This window comes from Myotis nattereri, assembly GCF_964212035.1.
Source record: "Myotis nattereri genome assembly, chromosome: 4".
Taxonomy (NCBI): Eukaryota; Metazoa; Chordata; class Mammalia; order Chiroptera; family Vespertilionidae; genus Myotis; species Myotis nattereri.
This window is the reverse complement of record NC_138079.1, coordinates 80,660,172-80,679,682: the sequence shown is the minus strand read 5'-3', so window position 1 is coordinate 80,679,682 and position 19,511 is coordinate 80,660,172. Positions and strand designations below refer to the sequence as shown.

General features: G+C 52.3%; 2 protein-coding genes across 3 annotated transcripts; one reads left to right on the top strand and one right to left on the bottom strand.

Annotated features, from left to right (window-relative positions):
• Positions 1 to 5,527: 5,527 nt before the first annotated feature.
• On the bottom strand, positions 5,528 to 12,164 carry ZNHIT1 (zinc finger HIT-type containing 1). The gene is made up of 5 exons (XM_081089734.1): positions 11,354 to 12,164; positions 7,374 to 7,544; positions 6,841 to 6,920; positions 6,548 to 6,717; positions 5,528 to 6,452 (listed from the first exon to the last, which is right to left on the bottom strand). The coding sequence occupies exons 1-5, from the start codon at positions 11,373 to 11,375 to the stop codon at positions 6,431 to 6,433; spliced, it is 465 nt and encodes a 154-aa protein (XP_080945860.1). The 5' UTR covers positions 11,376 to 12,164; the 3' UTR covers positions 5,528 to 6,430.
• PLOD3 (procollagen-lysine,2-oxoglutarate 5-dioxygenase 3) lies at positions 11,930 to 19,511 on the top strand. 2 transcript variants are annotated; one of them, XM_081089733.1, is made up of 19 exons: positions 11,930 to 12,480; positions 12,804 to 12,895; positions 13,037 to 13,173; positions 13,304 to 13,467; positions 13,620 to 13,732; positions 13,903 to 13,966; positions 14,438 to 14,535; positions 14,908 to 15,009; positions 15,149 to 15,274; positions 15,561 to 15,682; positions 15,941 to 16,045; positions 16,158 to 16,283; positions 16,572 to 16,713; positions 16,798 to 16,911; positions 17,100 to 17,168; positions 17,667 to 17,771; positions 18,270 to 18,416; positions 18,577 to 18,702; positions 19,063 to 19,511. In XM_081089733.1, the coding sequence occupies exons 1-19, from the start codon at positions 12,363 to 12,365 to the stop codon at positions 19,216 to 19,218; spliced, it is 2,226 nt and encodes a 741-aa protein (XP_080945859.1). In that variant the 5' UTR covers positions 11,930 to 12,362; the 3' UTR covers positions 19,219 to 19,511. The 2 variants fall into 2 exon arrangements, with proteins under 2 accessions (XP_080945859.1, XP_080945858.1); XM_081089732.1 differs by having other exon boundaries at positions 12,067 to 12,480; positions 16,572 to 16,911.

The following is a 19,511-nucleotide window of genomic DNA, read 5'->3' as shown; positions in this document are numbered from 1 at the left end:
CTCCCCTCCCTGGTCCTGGTCAGGCCCTCATTCTCCCTTGCCCAGACTGGTCATAGGGTTTCCCTAATTGAGTTTTTTTAAAAAAAAGTTTTTATTGTTTTTAGAGAGAGAAAGGGAGAGTGAGATAGAAACATTAATGAGAGAGGATCATCGATTGGCTGCCTCCTGCGGGGAATCTCACTCACAACCTGGGCCAGTGCCCTGACCAGGAATCAAACCAGCGATCTCCTGGTCCATGGGTCAATGCTCAACCACTGAGCAACACAAGCCGGGCCTGGAACATCATTTATTGTCCTGCCCTGGGAGTTCCCTGATGGCTCAGAAAAATGAACAAGGACAATTAAGACCCTGACACACTGCCTGGCCCTAGCCCATATTTTTTATCCCCACTTCTTATCCCTCTGTACAATTGTACTCTTCCAGCAAGCTGGACTGTTCCACTGGCCTTGGACACACATTTGCATCAAGGCTTCCCACTGGGCTTCACCCAGAAACAGTGGTGTTTTTTGAGTCCACAAAAATCTGTATATCCTACCCACTTCAGACTCTGCTTTTGGGCAGTCCCCTGGCTAAGTCCAAAGCCCATAAGGGACCGTAGAGTGCAGACACCTGGAAGTGTGTTTTGTAGGGGTCTTTACTGTAACAATCTACCATGGCACGTACCAGGCCACCTGACTTGCTTTGTTAGCAAACCAATTGTAGTTTCTCTCTCTGGATGAGACACACATCTTTTAAAGGGTCTTACAATTCTGAAAGGCCATGAAAATGCCACAGGGATGCCTGTATGCCCACAGTGAAGGACAGAAGCCAGTTGCAACTCCTGATAACTGCCACCCAAGCACCTCCAACCCAAATTCTCCCTCTACCATCCCCCACAGCTTCTACCTCCTTTCCCACACTCCATCCTGCCTCTTCTCTCCTCCCCATTACCGGAAAACTAGCCTTAGCTAGGTCTCACATTTGAGCATTTAAATAAGCCTTAATGTGATCACCAGGTTAGGTTTTAATTTCTTTGTCAATCAGTCATGGTCACATGGCTGTAAAGGGCTATCGACATGTTCTTTCCTAGAAGTTAGAGCACTAAGACATAACCCCTGCCCTAAAAAAACTCACAAGATAGGAGCAAAGAGAAATGTAAACAGCTAGTTACCATATAATGGACAAGATGCCAGGGTTACTCCAAAGAATCCTCTAGTTTTTTAAGGAACTGGCTATGAAAATGCTCCACAACAAACTGCTTTAGGTCTTGGGCAGTAAGGTCAATAGCTATCATTTTCTGAGTACTTTCTAGATGCCAGACGCTGGGCTAGGTCACTGCCTCACTTAATCCTCACAATATCTGGGAAGTGGCTATGCAGCCAGAGAGGTAAAGTGACCTATACAAGCTACACAATCCGTAAGTAGTAGTACCAAGATTTGTCCAAGGCTGAAGATACACCGGGTCTGCTTCCCAGAATTCCTGGCTCTCCAAACTAATTCCCATCAATCAGAGTCAGTACTCACTGAGGTCTTTAGCTATGAGCCCCCAAGCCTCCAGCCTTCCAGATCATAGCATTAACCTCTTCTGCTCCTGTGTGCCCAGGCAGGGGCTGTGGGGCCCCACCAAACAACCCTGGCTTTGGCCGCTAGAAGCTTTTGGCATAGTGTAGATTTCCCAAAGGTCTGGGTGCCTCCTAAGGTGGGGACCAAGTTTCCACTAGTACACAGGAAGCTGGCAAAAGTTGGTCAAGGCTTTTCTTGAGGAGCAGTGGTTTTAAATGGGAGTCTGGAGACCCTTCCTAGAGAATGTCAGCGATGACTTGTAGAGACAGCCCATGTCAGAGCAAGGGAGGGCCTTGGGGTCTGGCTCTGTCCTATCCAGGTCTGTTGGGTCAGGCCAGTGGTCGGCAAACTGCGGCTCGCGAGCCACACGTGGCTCTTTGGCCCCTTGAGTGTGGCTCTTCCACAAAATACCACGTGCGGGCGCGCATGTACAGTGCGATTGAAACTTCATGGCCCGTGTGCAGAAGTCGGTATTTTGTGGAAGAGCCACACTCAAGGGGCCAAAGAGCCACATGTGGCTCGCGAGCCGCAGTTTGCCGACCACTGGGTTAGGCTGAGTGTGTCAGTGAGCAGACAAATCTCACACCAAGCAGAACCCGTGTGATTGTTTTTAGAACAACAAAATATGAAATAAAGTCCGTGAACTGAGGAAATAAACCAAAGAGATTGTGCTGACTCAGTGGAAATCTGACAGGAATTCCAAGGCAGGCGGCACACAGCCAAGCACAGGTGGTGCTTCTCTGCAAGGAAATCGTCTTTTCTTCTAGTTTCTTTCTTGAGTGTACTTCTTGGTGGAGAGGAAAAAAGAAAGATTAGAACCCAGGAAAGTTTCTCTTCCTGAGAGAGACAATAAACCGAGGCCAGGAGTTAGCAGCCAGCAAGCTGGATTAGTGATGTCCCAGTTGCTATTGCATAACAAACCATCCCAAGACTCAATGGCATAAACTTATTACACACACAGATTCTGCAGGCCAGGAATTTACACAGGGCCCAGCAGAGATGGCTAGTGCTTGTTCCATGATGTTGAGGACCAAGCTAGGAAGACTCAAATGGCGGAGGCTGACTTGGTGCCTTGGCTGAAGTCATCAGGAAGCATCTTCACTCCTATGATGGAAGCCTGGGCTGGGATGGCTTGAAGGCTTATCAACTGGACCTGTCACCGGGAGCACCGGCACGTGCCTCTCCACGTAGCCTGGGCTCCTCAGAGCATGGTGGCGTCAGAACAGTTGGATTTCTTACATGGTGGCTGGGGGTTACAAAAGCAAATGTCCTAAACCTATATGGTCCTATTAACCAATGTCACCTCAGTAAATTTAATTTAAAAAAACAAACAAGTGTCCTAGGGACAAGGCAGAAGCTGCACTGCCTTTTACACCTTGCCTTGCACGTCACATGGTTTCACTTCTGCCACTCTCTCCTAGCAGTCTACCCAGATCCCAGAGGAAGGGGACAAAGACCCCACCTTCAATGGAAGAACAGTCCAAAAATTTACAGCCATCATTTAAAACCACCACACTTAGGACTGACTGACCGTAAACCCTGTCTTCACACCATTCAACACAAAGCCTTCACCAACACCACTTGCCCAGCTGCAAGTCTCCAGAGAAAGGGCAGGCAGTTCCTCAGGAAGACACCAGGAACATCTGAGCCAGCCCCAAGAAAGGGGAGAAGAGCCTAAAAGGGTGCCTAACTCTGACTTGGCTGGATGTCATTAATATTTTATTGAGGTCGCCGAAACCGGTTTGGCTCAGTGGATAGAGCGTCGGCCTGCGGACTGAAGGGTCCCGGGTTCGATTCCGGTCAAGGGCATGTGCCTTGGTTGCGGGCATATCCCCAGTGGGAGATGTGCAGGAGGCAGCTGATCGATGTTTCTCTCTCATTGATGTTTCTAACTCTCTATCTCTCTCCCTTCCTCTCTGTAAAAAATCAATAAAATATATTAAAATATATATCTATATTTTATTGAGGTCATATGTTCAACCAATACTTCTTAAGTACCTGCTTGGTTATGTTCCAACAGAGTCCTGGGCAACTAGGAGAGCAACTCCTATATAGCAGCTCTATTGGCCTGGAGGCCAATTCCTCCCAGTGATGCCAATCAAGGCTCAACTACAATAAGACCGTACACACAGCCCACACAGGGGCACACCTAGAATGCCCAGCTCTGATGTCTGGAAAGCTCAGCCACTGGGCCCTGTACCTATTACACAAGGCCACTCTACCAATTCCAAGAAACATAGCAGCTCTACCTAATACATGGAAACAAACACAGGGAAGCAGCCAAACTGCGGAGACAAAGACACATGTTACAAATGAAAGAAATGGAAGCAAGCAAGCTGTTGGATACAGAGTTCATGACAATGGTTGTAAGATTACTCAAGGATCTTAATGAGAGCTTCAAGGGACTTAATGAGAGCTTCAAGGAACTTAGTGGAACTTTCAAGGATCTTAGTGAGAATGTCAAAGACATGAAAAAAGACCTGAGCTGGTTTTGCTCAGTGGATAGAGTGTTGGCCTGCGCACTGAAGGGTCCCAGGTTCGATCTCGGTCAAGGGCATGTACCTCGGTTGCAGGCTCCCGCCCTAGTCGGGGGCATGCGGGAGCCAACCAATCGATGTGTCTCTCTCACATCAGTGTTTCTCTCTGTCTCTCCCTCTCCCTTCCACTCTCTCTTAAAAAAAAATCAATGGAAAAAAAATACTCTCAGGTGAGGATAAAAATAAAGACAAGTCAGAAACTAAGCATATACTAACTGAAATAAAGAATCATTTATAGGGATCCAACATAAAGTAGAGGATTCTCAGAATCAAATCAAGGATTTGGAATACGAGGAAGCAAAAAACACCCAATCAGAAGAGCAAAAAGAATCCAAAAATATGAAGGCAGTGTAAGGAGCCTCTGGGTCAACTTTAAGCATACCAACATTCACATTATGGAAGAACGAGCTATTGAAAACCTATTTAAAGAAATAACGACAGAAAACTTCCCCTACCTGGTGAAAGAAATAGACTTACAAGTCCAGGAAATGCAGAGAGTCCCAAACAAGAGGAATCCAAAGAGGCCCACACCAAAACTCATAATTAAAATGCCAAAAGTTAAAGACAAAGAGAAAATCTTAAAAGCAGTTAGTTACTTACAAGGGAGTGCCCATATGACTATCAACTGATTTCTCAACAGAAATATTGCAGGCCAAAAGGGAGTGGCAAGAAATATTCAAAGTGATGAATACCAAGAACCTACAACCAAGATTACTCTACCCAGCAAAGCTATCATGTAGAATTGAAGGTCAGATAAAGAGCTTCACAGACAAGAAAAAGCTAAAGGAGTTCATCACCACCAAATTAGTAATACACGAAATGTTAAAGGAAGAAGAAGAAGAAAGAAGCCGAAAGAAGAAAAAAAATGAACAATAAAATGGCAATAAGTACATATCTATCAACATTTGAATCTAAAAATCAAAATAAACAAACTAGGAATCTAATGAACAAAATAAACTGATGAATAAAATAGAATCAGAGGCATGGAAACATGGAGCAGACTGATAAATCTCAGAGGGAAGAGAAGTGGGGGTGGGAAGAGATTAACCAAAGATCTTATATGCATACCAGGGGCCTGGTGCACAAAATTCGTGAGGGGGGGCGGTCCCTCAGCCCGGCCTGCACCCTTCTGGCAATCCGGGACCCCTCAGGGATGACCGACTGCCAGTTTAGGCCCGATCCCATGGGGATCCCTACGAGATCGGGCCTGAACCAGTAGTCGGACATTCCTCTCGCAATCCGGTTCCACTGGCTCCTAACCACTCGCCCGCCTGCCTGCCTGCCTGATCACCCCTAACCACTCTGCCTGCCTGCCAGATCGCCCCTAACTGCTCGCCTCCCTGCCTGATGGCCCCTAACTGCCTCTGCCTCAGCCCCTGCCACTGTGGCTTAGTCCAGAAGGACGTCAGAATGACGTCCGGAAGGTCATTCAGCCGTCCAGTCTAATTAGCATATTACGCTTTTATTATTATAGATATGCATTACCCATGAACACAGACAATAGGGTGGTAGGAGGCCTGAGGCAGGACAGGAACCAGTTGAGGGGGGTAATGGGGGGGAAAAAGAGGGACATCTGTAATAATCTCAATAAAAATGATTTTTAAAATATAAAAAAATTATTTCCTTAAAACACACACACACACACACTTAGAAGATGTGTGGGTGGAAGAAGCTCTAGTTCCACCCAAGAGTTATAACATCCAGGGGCCCCAAGCACAGGAGCCTCTACACCATGAATTCCTCCATGCCTCCCAGAAACTTCTGGGTTTTCTCTGCTAATAAGTTCACATACCACAGCCCCTGATAATAAGAGTTTCCTCAGGACAATCCTCAGACTGGCCATTCCTGGGGCCTTGCTGTATTTAAAAATCATTCAGAAGAACTAGAAAAACAAAAAGCAAAAACAAATTAACTAAATCAATAACCAAAAATGTGACATCAAGAAGCAGCCAAGAAAGGCAGAGACATGGAGAATGGGACAAAATCTTTCATGGTCAGGGACCTAGAGGGGCAGAGAGTAGGAGCAGTGTTTGACAGGTAGGAAAAAAAGGACAGAGTAGCGAGTAGGCGAAACAGATGACCCATCACCCTCACCCCCGAAACACCATGTGACCAAAAGGCCGGTGCCTCCTCACATAGACCTTTTATTATGATAGTGCCCCGGGGGGTGGCCCACTTCCCTGCCACATCCCTGGGAGAAAGACTGGTCTTCTCTGGAGGAGAAGACACAAGGTTTGTTGGGTGAGTGAAAGTTCCTCTCTTGGTCCAGGGGAGCACCTTTCATTTCCGTTGTGTCCTTTCTGAGGACAGGCTGATGCACAGAGGGCCTTCCTCTCCAGGGACACCCAGGCTCACACAGTCCACTTCAGGCATCTACAGGCAGAGAAGCCCAGGATGAGAAGAGGGTCTGGGAGGATGTGGGGTGTAGGAGGAAAAGGGTGTGGACCTGGGGCACATTCCAAGCTAACCTGGTTTCCTGGTGGGTGCCCAGACAGCGCACGGTGCAGTACCGGGCGCCACAGCTGACGCAGGTGTATGGGGAGGGGAAGCCGCATACAGCACAGAAGGGGCGCTGGGGCCGGGATGGGGGTCCCGCACAAGCTGTCAGGTAGTTGGGGCCCTCGGCCACACTCAGGTTCTGCAGATACAAGGGGGCAGACTACACAACTCCTCCACCCACATAGCAAACACCCGCCAGGGACAAGCATCTCTGTGGCTTGGCCCTTCTCTGTGGGTTCCTCCCTGCCAGCTTCTCTCTCACCTGCTCCTCTAGTAAGGCCTGAAAGTTTTTCCGGAAGCGAAGTTTAAAATGATCACCTCGAGTTTTCTTCTTTTTCTTTCCTAGAGGTCAAGAGAAATGAGTTACTTGGCATGTCCCAAGAAATACACCACCTTTCCCTGCCCCATCATTCCCAGTGCCCTCGTCCATTCCCTACTCACATACTCACCTGGGCTCTCAGTAGGCCTCTGTCTACCATCCTTTTCCCTTCCCCCAACTTCTCTAATCCCAGCCTTTCCTCATCTCTACACTCCCTAAATCTAAGACTTTATATTGGAACTGGAAGGGAGTTCAGAGCTCACCTACTCCATCATCTTTATTCTACATACACAAGAGGAAACGAAGGCACCGAATGGGGAGAGTGACTTGGTCAAAGTCACAGGAGCCAGTTCCTGGCAGAGCCAGAGGAGCTCCTGGGTCACCTGCCCCCCAGCCCAATGTCTTTCCACAACCCTAACCGAGGCAGACTCTTTCCCCTTCCTTCAGCCACGTCTCCCCAGTCCCATCCGCCTCACCAGTGTCTGCATCATCGTCAAACTGAGGCAGTCTCTTGCCAAGCTGGGGGAGTCCTGCATGGGGGTCATCCTGGAAGTTGTCATTCTCCAAGGCCTCAAGCTGCCTGTTGATACGGCGCTGCCGGGCAGCCCTGTCCAACACCCGCCGCTGTCCAGGGTCCTGCGAGCGAACTGTATGGGGCAAAACCAGAGGCGTTATTGGGGGCGGGGCACAGAGAAGAGAGAAGCTGGGGTAACCCAGGCTCTGGACAGTGTGTGGGTGATATCCACGGGGTGTGGAGTCACAGTTCTCTGATCTAGTCACTGAGCCCTCAGCCCCTGTATCTTCTACCAATACAGTAGTTCCCCCTTATCTGAGATTTCATTTTCTGCAGTTTTAGTTACCTGCGGTCAACTGTGATCTGAAAATGTTAAACTGAAATAAACAATTCATAAGTTTTAAATTGCACACTGTTCTAGCTCTAGTACCACATAAGAGTTACAGCATCCAGGGCCACCAAAAACAGGAGCCTCTTGTATCTTCAAACTCTCCTCCTCAACTGGTACTTTCCCTTCATGCCAACCCACTCCTTTCTGTGAATCACCTCTTTCCCAAGTACCCAGGCTGTATACACTGCCTGCCCGTTAACCACTAAGTAGCCATGTCAGTTATCAGATCAACTGTTGTGGTATCGAAACGCTTGTGTTTCAGTAACCCTTATTTTACTTAATAAAGGCCCAAAAACACAAGAGTAGTGATGTCAAAGATATGCCAAAGAGAAGCTGTAAAATATATATGTATAGGAAAAAGCATATGTATAGGGTTCAGTACTATCCGAAATTTCAGGCTCCACTGGGGGTTCTGGAACTCCCCTGTGGATAAGGGGGGAATATATATCAGCCCCTCTGTTTTGCTTCCTTCCCAGCTAGTTAAGTCTGCCATTTCAATCACTCATGCCTGTTTTCTATATCTTTGGCTGCAGCCTTTCCTCCCAATCCCAGAGGATCCAATCAAAGAAGCACTGGCAGAAACCGCACAACCGTGCTGAGGAGACCACTGTCAATTCAGGACTTCCAGGCTCCACTGGTACCTGAATGCACTTGGCTTTTATGCAGTTTCATTTCCTACCTCAAAGGAAATGGGCCGCTGACACGCAGAGACACTCATCTTTTATAATTGCTGGGGCACCGCCCACCAAGTCTCACTGCTAAACCCAGTTCTTCATCTGCAGCTGAGTCCTCTCCTCCCTCTTGTATCTTCAAACTCTCCTCCTCAACTGATACTTTCCCTTCAGGGAAAAACCTACTGAACTCTCTCGTGTCCACCCAACTTCACAGCTACTCTTCTTTGATGGAGGGTCTATGTGATGTTTCATTTCTTCATCTCCCATCCACCCCCAACCCCAGTAACCGGCTGGTTTTTTATGAAAACCACTCACACTCAGGACACTGGTGACCTCCACAGGCCAAGTCCAGCGTGCACCTTACCTGAGTTCTCTGCACTCCTAGACTGTTTTCCATCTCCCTTGCATTGAAAGAGTCCCTTCAGAGGCTTCTTTCACATGACTCCAGTTTTCCTTCCATATCTGGCTATGCTTCTGTTTCCAACCTCGCCTTCTCTCTCTGCCTCTAAGGAGATGGCTGTCCCTGTTATCTTTCCTGAGATTTTTAATCCAAACACAAGGCTCTCTCACCTACAAGCAAATGACCCCAAAAGTGATTTTCTCAATCCAAAACCACCTCTTGAGCTCCAAAACTGACGATTCAACTGGCGGCAGGAGATTACCTGCTGGCTCCATTGACAATGCAACTCAAATTCAAAAATCTTCCCACCCAAGTCTGCTTCTTCTGTAGACTTTAAGTGAAGGAAACCATCTACATAGACATCCAAACCAAAAATCTAGGATTATTTTAAAGCGCTCTCTTCATTACCATTATCAGCTGTTCACCACAAAATGTCTCTTTATTCATTAAACAAATATTTGTTGAGGGCCTACAACCGTAATCATAGCATCAGTGCCAGTGACTAACACTGGGCATGTACAATGAGCCACGCACTATATGAAGCTCTATATAAATGGAATCCTTTAACCCGTACAACAACCCTATGGAAAAGGTATCATTATCATCCCCAGCTTACTGAACTGTGCATAGCTGGTAAGTGGCTGGGTCAGAATTCAAATGCCAAACTGCCCAGCATCAGAGAACATGCTCTTGATCACTGCACTATTCTGCCTCCCTTCCAAGTGCCAGGTTGTGCCCTAGGCTCTTGGAATACAACCAGCGCCTATAGTCTAGTGGGGAATACACATGACAAAACAAGAATGGTAAAGTATAGTATATGCTGGTACAGGGAAGTACAAAGTGCTACAGAGCGCATGACAGAAACACTTAGCCTGGCCTTGGGGTCGTCAGGAAGATTTTCCAGAGGAAAGTATGCCCAGGTTGAGGCCTGACTGATGAGTAGAATTTAACTTGGTTGGGAGAGAAGGGAGGGTGTCTCAGGCCTTGGAACCAGCATGGGAGAAGGCCTGTATGGGAGACTGTGGTGCCTTCAAATGAAAAGTTCTGTATGGCTGGTATATAAAGTGTGTGTGGGAGGGAGGGAGGGAAGGTATGAAGTCATGCAGACCATTAAAAATCTTTCTTTTTAAGTATCTATAAAAATTTGGATTTGAGGATTGTATGGTGGTGAGGGTGATAAAAATATTGTGAGGAGTTTTAAGAAAGGAGTGACGCTCAGCTGGGGTGGCTTAGTAGTTGAGTGTCAACTATGAACCAAGAGGTTGCTGGTTGGATTCCCCGCTAGGGCACATGCTCGGGTTGCCAGCTAATGCCCAGTAGGGGGCGTGCAGGAAGCAGCCGATCCATGATGTTTCTCTCTCATGGATGTTTCTATCTCTCTATTCCTATCCTTTCCCCCTCCCTCTCTGAAAAACAAACAAACAAAAAACAACATTTTTTTTTTTTTAAAGAAAGGCGTGACATGACTGGATTTATTACAAGTCTATCTGGAGGTATTCTGACCCTCATCTCTTTTTATCTGGACCACTTAATGGCTTCTTAACTGACCTTCCAGCCTCTAGACCTGTGCTATACAATCAAGTAATCACTAGTCACATGTGGTTATTTAAAGTCAGATGTAGATTAAGATGAAATAAAATTTAAAATTCAGTTCCTCGATTGCACTAACCACATTTCAAGTGCTCAACAGTCACACGTAGCTAATGGCTGCCATGAACAGTGCTGATTAAAAACGTTCCCATCATCCCCCAAATCCTACTGGACAGTGCTGCCCTAGTCCCTCCCACCCATCCTCTGCACTGAAGCCAGAACTGCCTTTCTAAAAGATAAATTTGTTCGGTCACTCCCCTAGTTTAAAAGCCCTGGATTGGTTCTCTACTGCTCTGAGTTAAAATTCATTGGCAGTGTATATAATGCCTTTCAAGTGTGCCTTTCCCTAGGCCTCCAGCCTCTTTTACTATGCCTCTGCAAACCCAGAACTGTGAACGTGGCTTCCTAAGCAACTTGCTTTTTCTTGCTTTCTTGCCTTTGCAAGTGTGGTTCCTGCTGCGGGGAATGAGCCCACAGGCGCCTGCAAGGAGCGAAATCTAACGGGGCTTTCAAGCGTTCTCTTCCCCTCCAACCCTTCACAGTCCCCTACTTTCCAGAAGCTGGATTGGGTGCCCCTCTTTCATGCGCCCAGGCGCTGTGCATCCCTCTGCCATAGCACGTACAAAGGGCAATGGTAGGTCTGCATGTCTGTCCTCCTCCCAAAAAGCCAGTTCTAGGAAAATAAGGATCTTTTTTCCTTTCTCCACCCCAGAGTCCCACTGGGAAGAGCATCAATAAAACGTGAATGGATGATTTGGGGGAGCCCCGATTCCAGGACCCGAAGACCGAGGAAAGGATTTGAGACTAATAATTAGGTGAGAAAAATCTTAGGCCAGGGTCGGATTTGAGAGAAGGAAGGGAGCAAACCCCCCTGGGGGTTCACATACCCGAAGTTTTCTTCTCCACCATTTCCACAACACAGCTGACGGAAGAGCCTGTTACGCACGCGTGCTAAACCAGTCGCGTTAATAAGGGCACATCACTTCCGGCGACGTATGCTTCTACGCATGCGCAATACTACGCCTGGACTAATTACGCGATGTTCCCTTGGAGATGAGCACGCTTTTCTGCCATATTTTATAGGGGCAAAAGTACTTCCGGCCTCAGTGTCGTTTTGTATTTTGTGGGAACCTGGAAATGGGTTATTTTAAAGATGTGGTGCCAGTGGTCTTTCGAGAAACATCATTTTCCTTTGGTCCTTCTTTTCTTGCCATTGTCACAAAGGCAGCCACTGGAGCTTCTCCCGGGACGTAAAGATGACGGACGGGACTCCCAAAGACTAGGAGCAGCAGGCTTGAGTGGGCGATCCGAGAGGTCCCTGAGGAGTCTCCACAGACACTTCAACCACTCGCCCCTCTGGGGCTTCAGTCCCCTCGGCCTGCCTCTGCCTTCCGCCCGCTCCTCCTCCGCCCCCGCTCCGCGTGTCCCCACAGCCTCGCTCTCCAGTCTTCCGCCCCGCCGCCGGGGCAGGGCAATGGCGAAGACCCGCCTCTCGTCGGACCGCAAGGGGTCACTTCCCTCTCCGGGTTTCAGTTTTCTCCGGTGTCTGGCGAGCGGTGGGCTGGGCTGCCTCTGACCGAAGTCCTCGGCTCGTGACCGCGGCCCGAGCCCCCGCCCCTCTTTCGCCTCGCGGCCCAGCGGCCCCTCCGCTCGCTCCGCGCCGCGCGCCCGCGCCCACGGACAATCCTCTCCTTGTCTGGGGCGCCGGCATCTAGAGTTTTCTGTAACCTCCGGCTACGCCTTTTTTCCAGGGCGGAGCCGCCGCCCTGCTCCTCCTCGCAGGGAGCCGCGCCGCAGCCCGGGTCGCCTTCCCAGAGACCCCGCTCCGCGGCGGGGATCCAGGCGCGCACGGGAGCCCGGTGCGGGGCTGTGTGCGGTCTCGGCCCGCTCCCCGCCATGGCCTCCTGGGGCCCCGGACACCCGCTCCTGCTGCTCCTGCTGCTGCTCCTGCTGTCGCCGCCTCCTGCGACCTCGGCTTCCGACCGTCCCCGGGGCGGAAACCCCGTCAACCCAGGTGAACCCGCAGGGAGAGCCGGGCGAGCTCGGGGCTGGGGTGCAGGGTCGCGGTGGGGGCTCTCCCTCGCCCGTGCTCTTGGGGACGGCACCGCTCACTCCCACCCTGGACTACGGTTCCCGCCTCCCCGTGCGGGCTGACCCCGCATTCCGGCTGCCACTGCTCTCCCTGGGGTCGAAGTTTCCTTGGGGGAGGATCTAAGAGGGACGGGGAAACAGAAAGTGCGGGGCGTGCGCGGAGTTGGAAGGAGGGGAAGAAGGCCTGAGATGGGCGCATGTGGGGCGGTGAGCGGGGGGAGTGTCCTCATTCCCCGCTGCCCACAGAGAAGCTGCTGGTGATCACCGTGGCCACAGCCGAGACGGAGGGGTACCGGCGTTTCCTGCGATCAGCTGAGTTCTTCAACTATACAGTGCGGGTGAGGAGAGGCGTGCCTCCTGGCGCTGGGGGTGGGGGGAGGATTCCAGCTGGGGGGTTGCGCTGAGGGCTGGATGCCTGGGGGCCCCCGGTGAGCCTGGCCCGCTGAATGCCTGCCTGGCGCGGCGGATCTCCCCCGCAGACACTGGGCCTGGGAGAGAAGTGGCGAGGGGGTGATGTGGCCAGAACAGTCGGTGGAGGACAGAAGGTCAGGTGGCTAAAGAAGGAAATGGAGAAATATGCCGACCGGGAGGATATGGTCATCATGTTTGTGGACAGGTAAAGGGGCTGGGGCAGGGAGAAAGGGGCTGGCGGGCAGGGAGAAAGGGGCTGGCGGCAAACAAGAGGAAGAGGGTGAGGTTACTAAGGTTCCCGTGGCTGTCCTGTTCATCCTCCCCTTCCTTGCCAGCTATGATGTGATTTTGGCTGGCAGCCCCTCAGAACTGCTGAAGAAGTTCGTCCAGAGTGGCAGCCGCCTGCTGTTCTCTGCAGAGAGCTTCTGCTGGCCTGAGTGGGGGCTGGCAGAGCAGTACCCTGAGGTGGGCACGGGGAAGCGCTTCCTCAACTCTGGTGGTGAGTGGCAGAGTGCCTGAGGCAGAGGGACCCGGAGTGATGGGGTCTGGAGTGTTCCAGGCACCTGGAGCCCAGAGAGGGCGTGGAGACAGGTTCATGGGACCCAGGGAGTCTTGGAGTCAGCTTCTCTCCACCCACCCCCCCCCCCACAGGATTCATTGGCTTTGCCCCCACCGTCCACCAGATTGTCCGCCAGTGGAAATACAAGGATGATGATGATGATCAGCTGTTCTACACTCGACTCTATCTGGACCCAGGACTGAGGGTAGGGACGGACAGAGAAGGGGTGGCCACGTGCAGCTCTATGGGGACGGCAGGCCTTAGCTGAAGGGGAGAGAAGGGGTAAAGAGGCTTTGGGAAAGACGTAAAGAGAAAAGAGTGAGAGATGATGTCCCACCCCTTCTTGAATTAACTGCTCTATCTTATCCCATCCAGGAGAAATTCAGCCTTAATCTGGATCATAAATCCAGGATCTTTCAGAACCTCAACGGGGCTTTAGGTGAGGAGAAAGGCAAATCAGAAGGGGAGATGAGAGAGGCTGCTGGGGGTCCTGGATTAGGAAGGGGATCCTGCTGGAATTGGGGTTGTCTTCAACTCATGTTTATGTTAACTTCATCAAATGTCTGAATGGCTGATAGATAAAGTTGCATGGTGCTAACAGTGGTAAAAGCAGTGGCTGTCATACCTAACATCTATGAAACACACTATGTGCCAAGGCCCTGGGTCAGGGGCTTTACTTCTGTAATTTCATTAACACAACAATGCTACAAAGGAGGACTGGGGTTTGTGGTTATCTACATGTTACAGATGAGGAAACCGCCTCTCTGAGGGGCCGGTGACTTGTCCAGGTCACACTGAAGGACATCCCCAGGGTGGCATCCGAGTAGCTGGATTCCCCCATATTTAGAAGCACCTGCTGCAGGGCAGCTTCAAGAGAAAGCAAGTCTAAATCCTGGCGTTTCTTCCCCAGATGAGGTGGTTTTAAAATTTGATCAAAATTGTGTGCGTATACGGAATGTGGCCTACGACACGCTTCCTGTTGTGGTGCATGGGAACGGTCCCACTAAGGTACCCCAATGGCTCATACGCTCAGCCCCAGCCTCTGCCCCATTCAATCTTGGCCTCAGACCTGGCCTCAGGCCTGGCCCCGGCTCCTGCCCCATACCTGGCCCCAGCTCCTGCCCCATACCTAGCCCCAGCCCCTTACCCCTGTCCCAGGCTTGGCCCCACAACCTCTGTCCCTGCCCCAGACCTAATCCCAGCCCCTGAGAACCTCCTGCCCCTCTGAGCAGTTGGTCCTTCCCAGCCCCAGCAGAAGAGATATGAGGAGAGGTTCCCAATGCCCACTGCTCCCTTCCTTGTTCCTGTCTGTCTACCCGACTTCCCTCATCTCTGTGATGGGCTCCTCTGCCTAGCCTCTCTCCCTGTCTCTTCCCACAGCTCCAGCTGAATTACCTGGGAAACTATGTCCCCAATGGCTGGACTCCTGGGGGAGGCTGTGGATTCTGTGACCAGGACCGGAGGACACTCCCAGCGGGGCAGGTGAGGAGGGGTCGGGCAGGAGAGCACACTGAAGCAGGGGCGGCAGAGCTCCCGGGAACCCCCAAACCTGGCCAGGTCGTAGAGGACAGACCAAGTGGGAGTACCAGGCTTTTCATGAGCCCTGTCGTGTATCTTCCAGCCTCTCCCCCGGGTGCTTCTGGCCGTGTTTGTGGAACAACCCACCCCGTTCCTGCCCCGCTTCCTGCAGAGGCTGATGCTCCTGGACTATCCCCCCGACAGGATCACCCTCTTCTTGCATAACAACGTGAGACACCCTGACCGTCTCTCCATGTGGCCCCTCCAAGGGACCTGCCCTGATCGGAACTCCCCCCTGCCCCCTGATTGCTTCCTACGCTCGGTTCACTCACCACCTTTCCTATCCCATCCCTCAGGTGCCATCTTCTCTATTTTTTTACTCTATCGTTATTGTTGAAAGTGTTACAAATGCCCCCCTTTTTTCTCTCCATTGACCCCCTCCACCGCATCCTTGCCTCCCAGGTGCCATCTTTTCTGCCCTCTCAGCACCCTCCCCCATTTCCTCCCATCTCCAGGAGGTGTACCATGAGCCCCACATTGCCGACTCCTGGCCCCAGCTCCAGGACCACTTCTCAGCTGTGAATCTGGTGGGGCCGGAGGAGGCCCTGACCCCAGGCGAGGCCAGGGACATGGCCATGTGAGTGAGACCTGGGCAGGGAGGATCAGTGGGGGAAAGGAGGTGGGAGGTGATGAGGCTGCCACCCACTGCACCACCCTTCCTTCTCCATCCACCAGCCAGCTTCTCCATGGCCTCCATATGTACTGTCCCTCCCTTGCCCCTCTCTCACAGACTGGCCAGCCTGAAGGTCCCAGAGTGAGGGGGAGTCTCACCCCCTCTGCAGTACCCTCCTCCCCCACCTGCTTCGGTTTCAGCTCCTCTGTCTGTTGGTCGCAGGGACAAGTGTCGGCAGGACCCCGAGTGTGAATTCTACTTCAGTCTGGACGCTGATGCCGTCATCACCAACCAGCAGGTCCTGCGCATCCTCATTGAAGAAAACAGGTTGCTTGCCTGGCTCAGCCAGAGGGCCCCCAAGTAGTCCCCCGGGGACCCCAGCTCCTTCCCTGGGCATGGAGCTCGCCTTTGCCCAGTCCTCACATCCACCTGTTCATAGGAAGGTCATAGCACCCATGCTGTCCCGCCATGGGAAGCTGTGGTCAAACTTCTGGGGCGCCCTGAGTCCCGACGAGTACTACGCGCGCTCCGAGGACTACGTGGAGTTGGTGCAGCGGAAGCGAGTGTGAGTCCTGCCAGGGCTGCAGCCCCTCTCCTCCTCCCACCTGGGCCTGAACAGATGCCCCCATCCTCTCCCAAAGCCTCCGTCTCAGGGATCTTCTGGTGCAACTGTGGGTAGAAACTGACTGTGGAGGGGGACACTGGTGGGTTGTGACCGGCAGTGCTTGACAGAGGAAGTGAGATGGCCTCTCAGCTCAGAGAGTGGGTGCCCTGACGGAAGAGGCTCCCAGGCTGAACTGGGCAGAATTTGGGGGGCTACCCACCTAGCTGACCCTAGTGTCGGTACCTCCAGGGGCGTGTGGAATGTGCCCTACATTTCCCAGGCATATGTGATCCGGGGGGAGACCTTAAGGACAGAGCTGCCTCAGAGGGAGGTGTTCTCCAGCAGTGACACCGACCCAGACATGGCCTTCTGTAAGAGCCTGCGGGACAAGGTGAGCATGGCAGCAGGACCCAGTGCTGGGGTGCCGGGAGGCAGCCACCTCGTGTCTCCTTCTCACACCCTCTCCCCACCCCAGGGCATCTTCCTCCATCTCAGCAATCAACATGAATTTGGCCGCCTCCTGGCCACTTCCCGGTATGACACAGACCACCTACACCCCGACCTCTGGCAGATCTTTGACAACCCCCTGGTGAGTAGGGAGCCCCTGGCTCAAAGAGTGTGGATGCCCTTCACTATAGGAGGATGCACATGGGCATGACAGCCTTGCAGGACCTGCGACTGCCCAGGGAGGGGCTGTCCAGGTGCTGGGGTTTCCTGGGTGGGACCAGAGGAAGTAAAGAGGACACACATCAAGGTGTACCCCTGCCTCCTCCCCAGGACTGGAAGGAGCAGTATATTCACGAGAACTACAGCCGGGCTCTGGAAGGGGAGGGACTCGTGGAACAGGTGAGCCTCACTCAGGACCCCTTACTGCCTGATGGCTGTCATCCCTTGGGTCCACCGTCTGGATTAGTGGTTTCCAAACTGACTTTCCTCAGGTGCCTTAGGCTTTTCTCCTCGGGCACAATGAAGGCAAAAGCTGATCAGATAGGCTTTCAGCTCCCCACCCAGCATCACTCAGCCTCTTGTCTACAAAATGACACTTTTGTGGAGAAGTTTGGAAAGCACCGTCTCAGCATCTGCCCCTCCAGGACGCTCCGGCCATTTGTGCTGTGTTCTCCCTGCTGCTCCCATTGCCTCTGGCCCAGCCTCTCCTGGCCGAGCCCTTGCGTGGCCCATCCCCTCACTCAGACCCCCATCCTCCTAGCTTCTCTCATCTCCTGGCTTCCCTTTCTCCTCCTGCTTTTTCTCTCCTTCGTTGGCTGCCTCCCCCTGTGCCCCCCTCCCCCCGTGTCACCCAGCCCTGTGACTGAACAAGTTATTCTTCCCCTGCCCTGTCCTTAGCCATGCCCGGATGTGTACTGGTTCCCCCTGCTCTCAGACCAGATGTGTGATGAGCTGGTGGAGGAAATGGAGCATTATGGTCAGTGGTCAGGAGGCCGGCATGAGGTGAGAGGGGCTGGGGAAGGGGAGAAGGGAGGACCCCTTCCAGGAGAAGGGAGCTGTTGGGTCCGATGGGGGGAAAATAGTATCAGGAGAGTGGGAACAGAGAGCGGTCCCCACAGGGATGGGCCCACAAGGGTCACAGCTGCATTTATTTATTCATTTATGAAGAAATCCTTATTGGGCAGGTCCTCTGTGCCAGCCCCTGAAGTGCACTGTTGAGTTGCGCAGGCCAAACACTGCCCTCTCACTGTGCTGTCAGTAGCAGCAGCACTCCGGGTGCTGTGGGAGCCACAGTAGGGGCCCTTGGCCCAGACTTGGGGGACCAAGCGACCTCACAGAGGAGGTGCCATCTTAGCTGACACTTGGACAGTAAGAGTGGGTCAAGCTAAGAAGCGGTTGAGGCTGTTCCAGACGAGGGAACAGGGGCTTTAAGACCTGGGAGCAAGAGGAGAGGGGAGGCTGGCACTGCTTTGTCAAGGGCTCAGTGCCCACTGTCCACAGGACTCAAGACTAGCTGGAGGCTACGAGAATGTGCCCACCGTAGACATCCACATGAAGCAGGTGGGCTATGAGGACCAGTGGCTACAGCTGCTGAGGACGTACGTGGGGCCCATGACCGAGAGCCTGTTCCCAGGCTACCACACCAAGGTGGGTGCTGCTCCTGCCACCCTTCCTCCCTCAACCTCCCCACACCCCAGTCCCAGACCCCTGCAGCTACTCCCACTCCTTGGACAGCAGCTGTCACTTCCTCAGAAGAGCCCCAGGACCTGAGGGTCATCCCTCCGCCTCTTTTCTCATGTCCCCACAGACCCGGGCAGTGATGAACTTTGTGGTCCGCTACCGGCCGGATGAACAGCCTTCTCTGCGGCCACATCATGATTCATCCACCTTCACTCTCAACGTTGCTCTCAACCACAAGGACCTGGATTATGAGGTGAGCCCCTAGCGTCTTCCCACTTCAGGGCACCACCAGGGCCCCTGCGTGTGTGTGCGTGCGCACACACACACACACACACACACACACACACACACCCCTACTAGAACCTTGTGTCCACTCCCTTACTCCCCTGCACACAGCCTGCCCCCTGCACACAGCACATTTCCCTGTTATTTTGCTGCTATCCTCTCCTGGGTCACTTCCAGGCTGGCTCCTGCCCGCTTCCTCCTGTGTCTCCCCATCTGCTTACCCCCCCAGTTCCCTAAAAGCCCCCTCCCTTATAGCTTTAGTCTGCCTCTTGTATCTGTCTGCCCCAGCACCATGTCTACTCACTCTCCCCTTCTGTCCCCTTCCCAGGGAGGTGGCTGCCGCTTCTTACGCTATGACTGTGTGATCTCAGCCCCACGGAAGGGCTGGGGGCTTCTGCACCCGGGCCGTCTCACCCACTACCATGAGGGGCTGCCTACCACGAAGGGCACTCGCTACATCATGGTGTCCTTTGTCGACCCCTGACACTCAACCACTCTGCCAAACCTCTCCTGCCGTTGTGCCTTCTTATGCCCCACTCCTTGGAGAGGGTCTGTCTGGCTCTTCATCTACTGAGTGTATGTTCGGTGTGTCTGGGACTGGATGTCTCACCTCGCTCCCCAACCCCCAACACACAGCCCTCTCAAGAAGCTCCTGGAGCCCCCTTGTCCCTCCCTTCAGCCCCCAAGAGTTCATGGGAGAGAGCTTCTGGGGTTCCCCATGTGATAACTTATTGTTTCTTAGCCTCACTCCCAATAAAGGAGGATTTGTAACTTTCG

What these genes read in the sequence shown, in the direction of transcription:
- ZNHIT1 (XM_081089734.1), bottom strand. Translation starts at nt 11,375, where the DNA reads ATGGTGGAGAAGAAAACTTCGG. An exon ending in GGTGGAGAAGAAAACTTCGG is followed by an intron (nt 7,545 to 11,353) that starts GTATGTGAACCC and finishes TGCCCCATACAG; the next exon opens with TTCGCTCGCAGGACCCTGGA. An exon ending in TGACGATGATGCAGACACTG is followed by an intron (nt 6,921 to 7,373) that starts GTGAGGCGGATG and finishes CTTGACCTCTAG; the next exon opens with GAAAGAAAAAGAAGAAAACT.
- PLOD3 (XM_081089732.1), top strand. Translation starts at nt 12,363, where the DNA reads ATGGCCTCCTGGGGCCCCGGACACCCGCTCCTGCTGCTCCTGCTGCTG. An exon ending in ATGGGAACGGTCCCACTAAG is followed by an intron (nt 14,536 to 14,907) that starts GTACCCCAATGG and finishes CTCTTCCCACAG; the next exon opens with CTCCAGCTGAATTACCTGGG. An exon ending in AGATCTTTGACAACCCCCTG is followed by an intron (nt 16,912 to 17,099) that starts GTGAGTAGGGAG and finishes CCTCCTCCCCAG; the next exon opens with GACTGGAAGGAGCAGTATAT.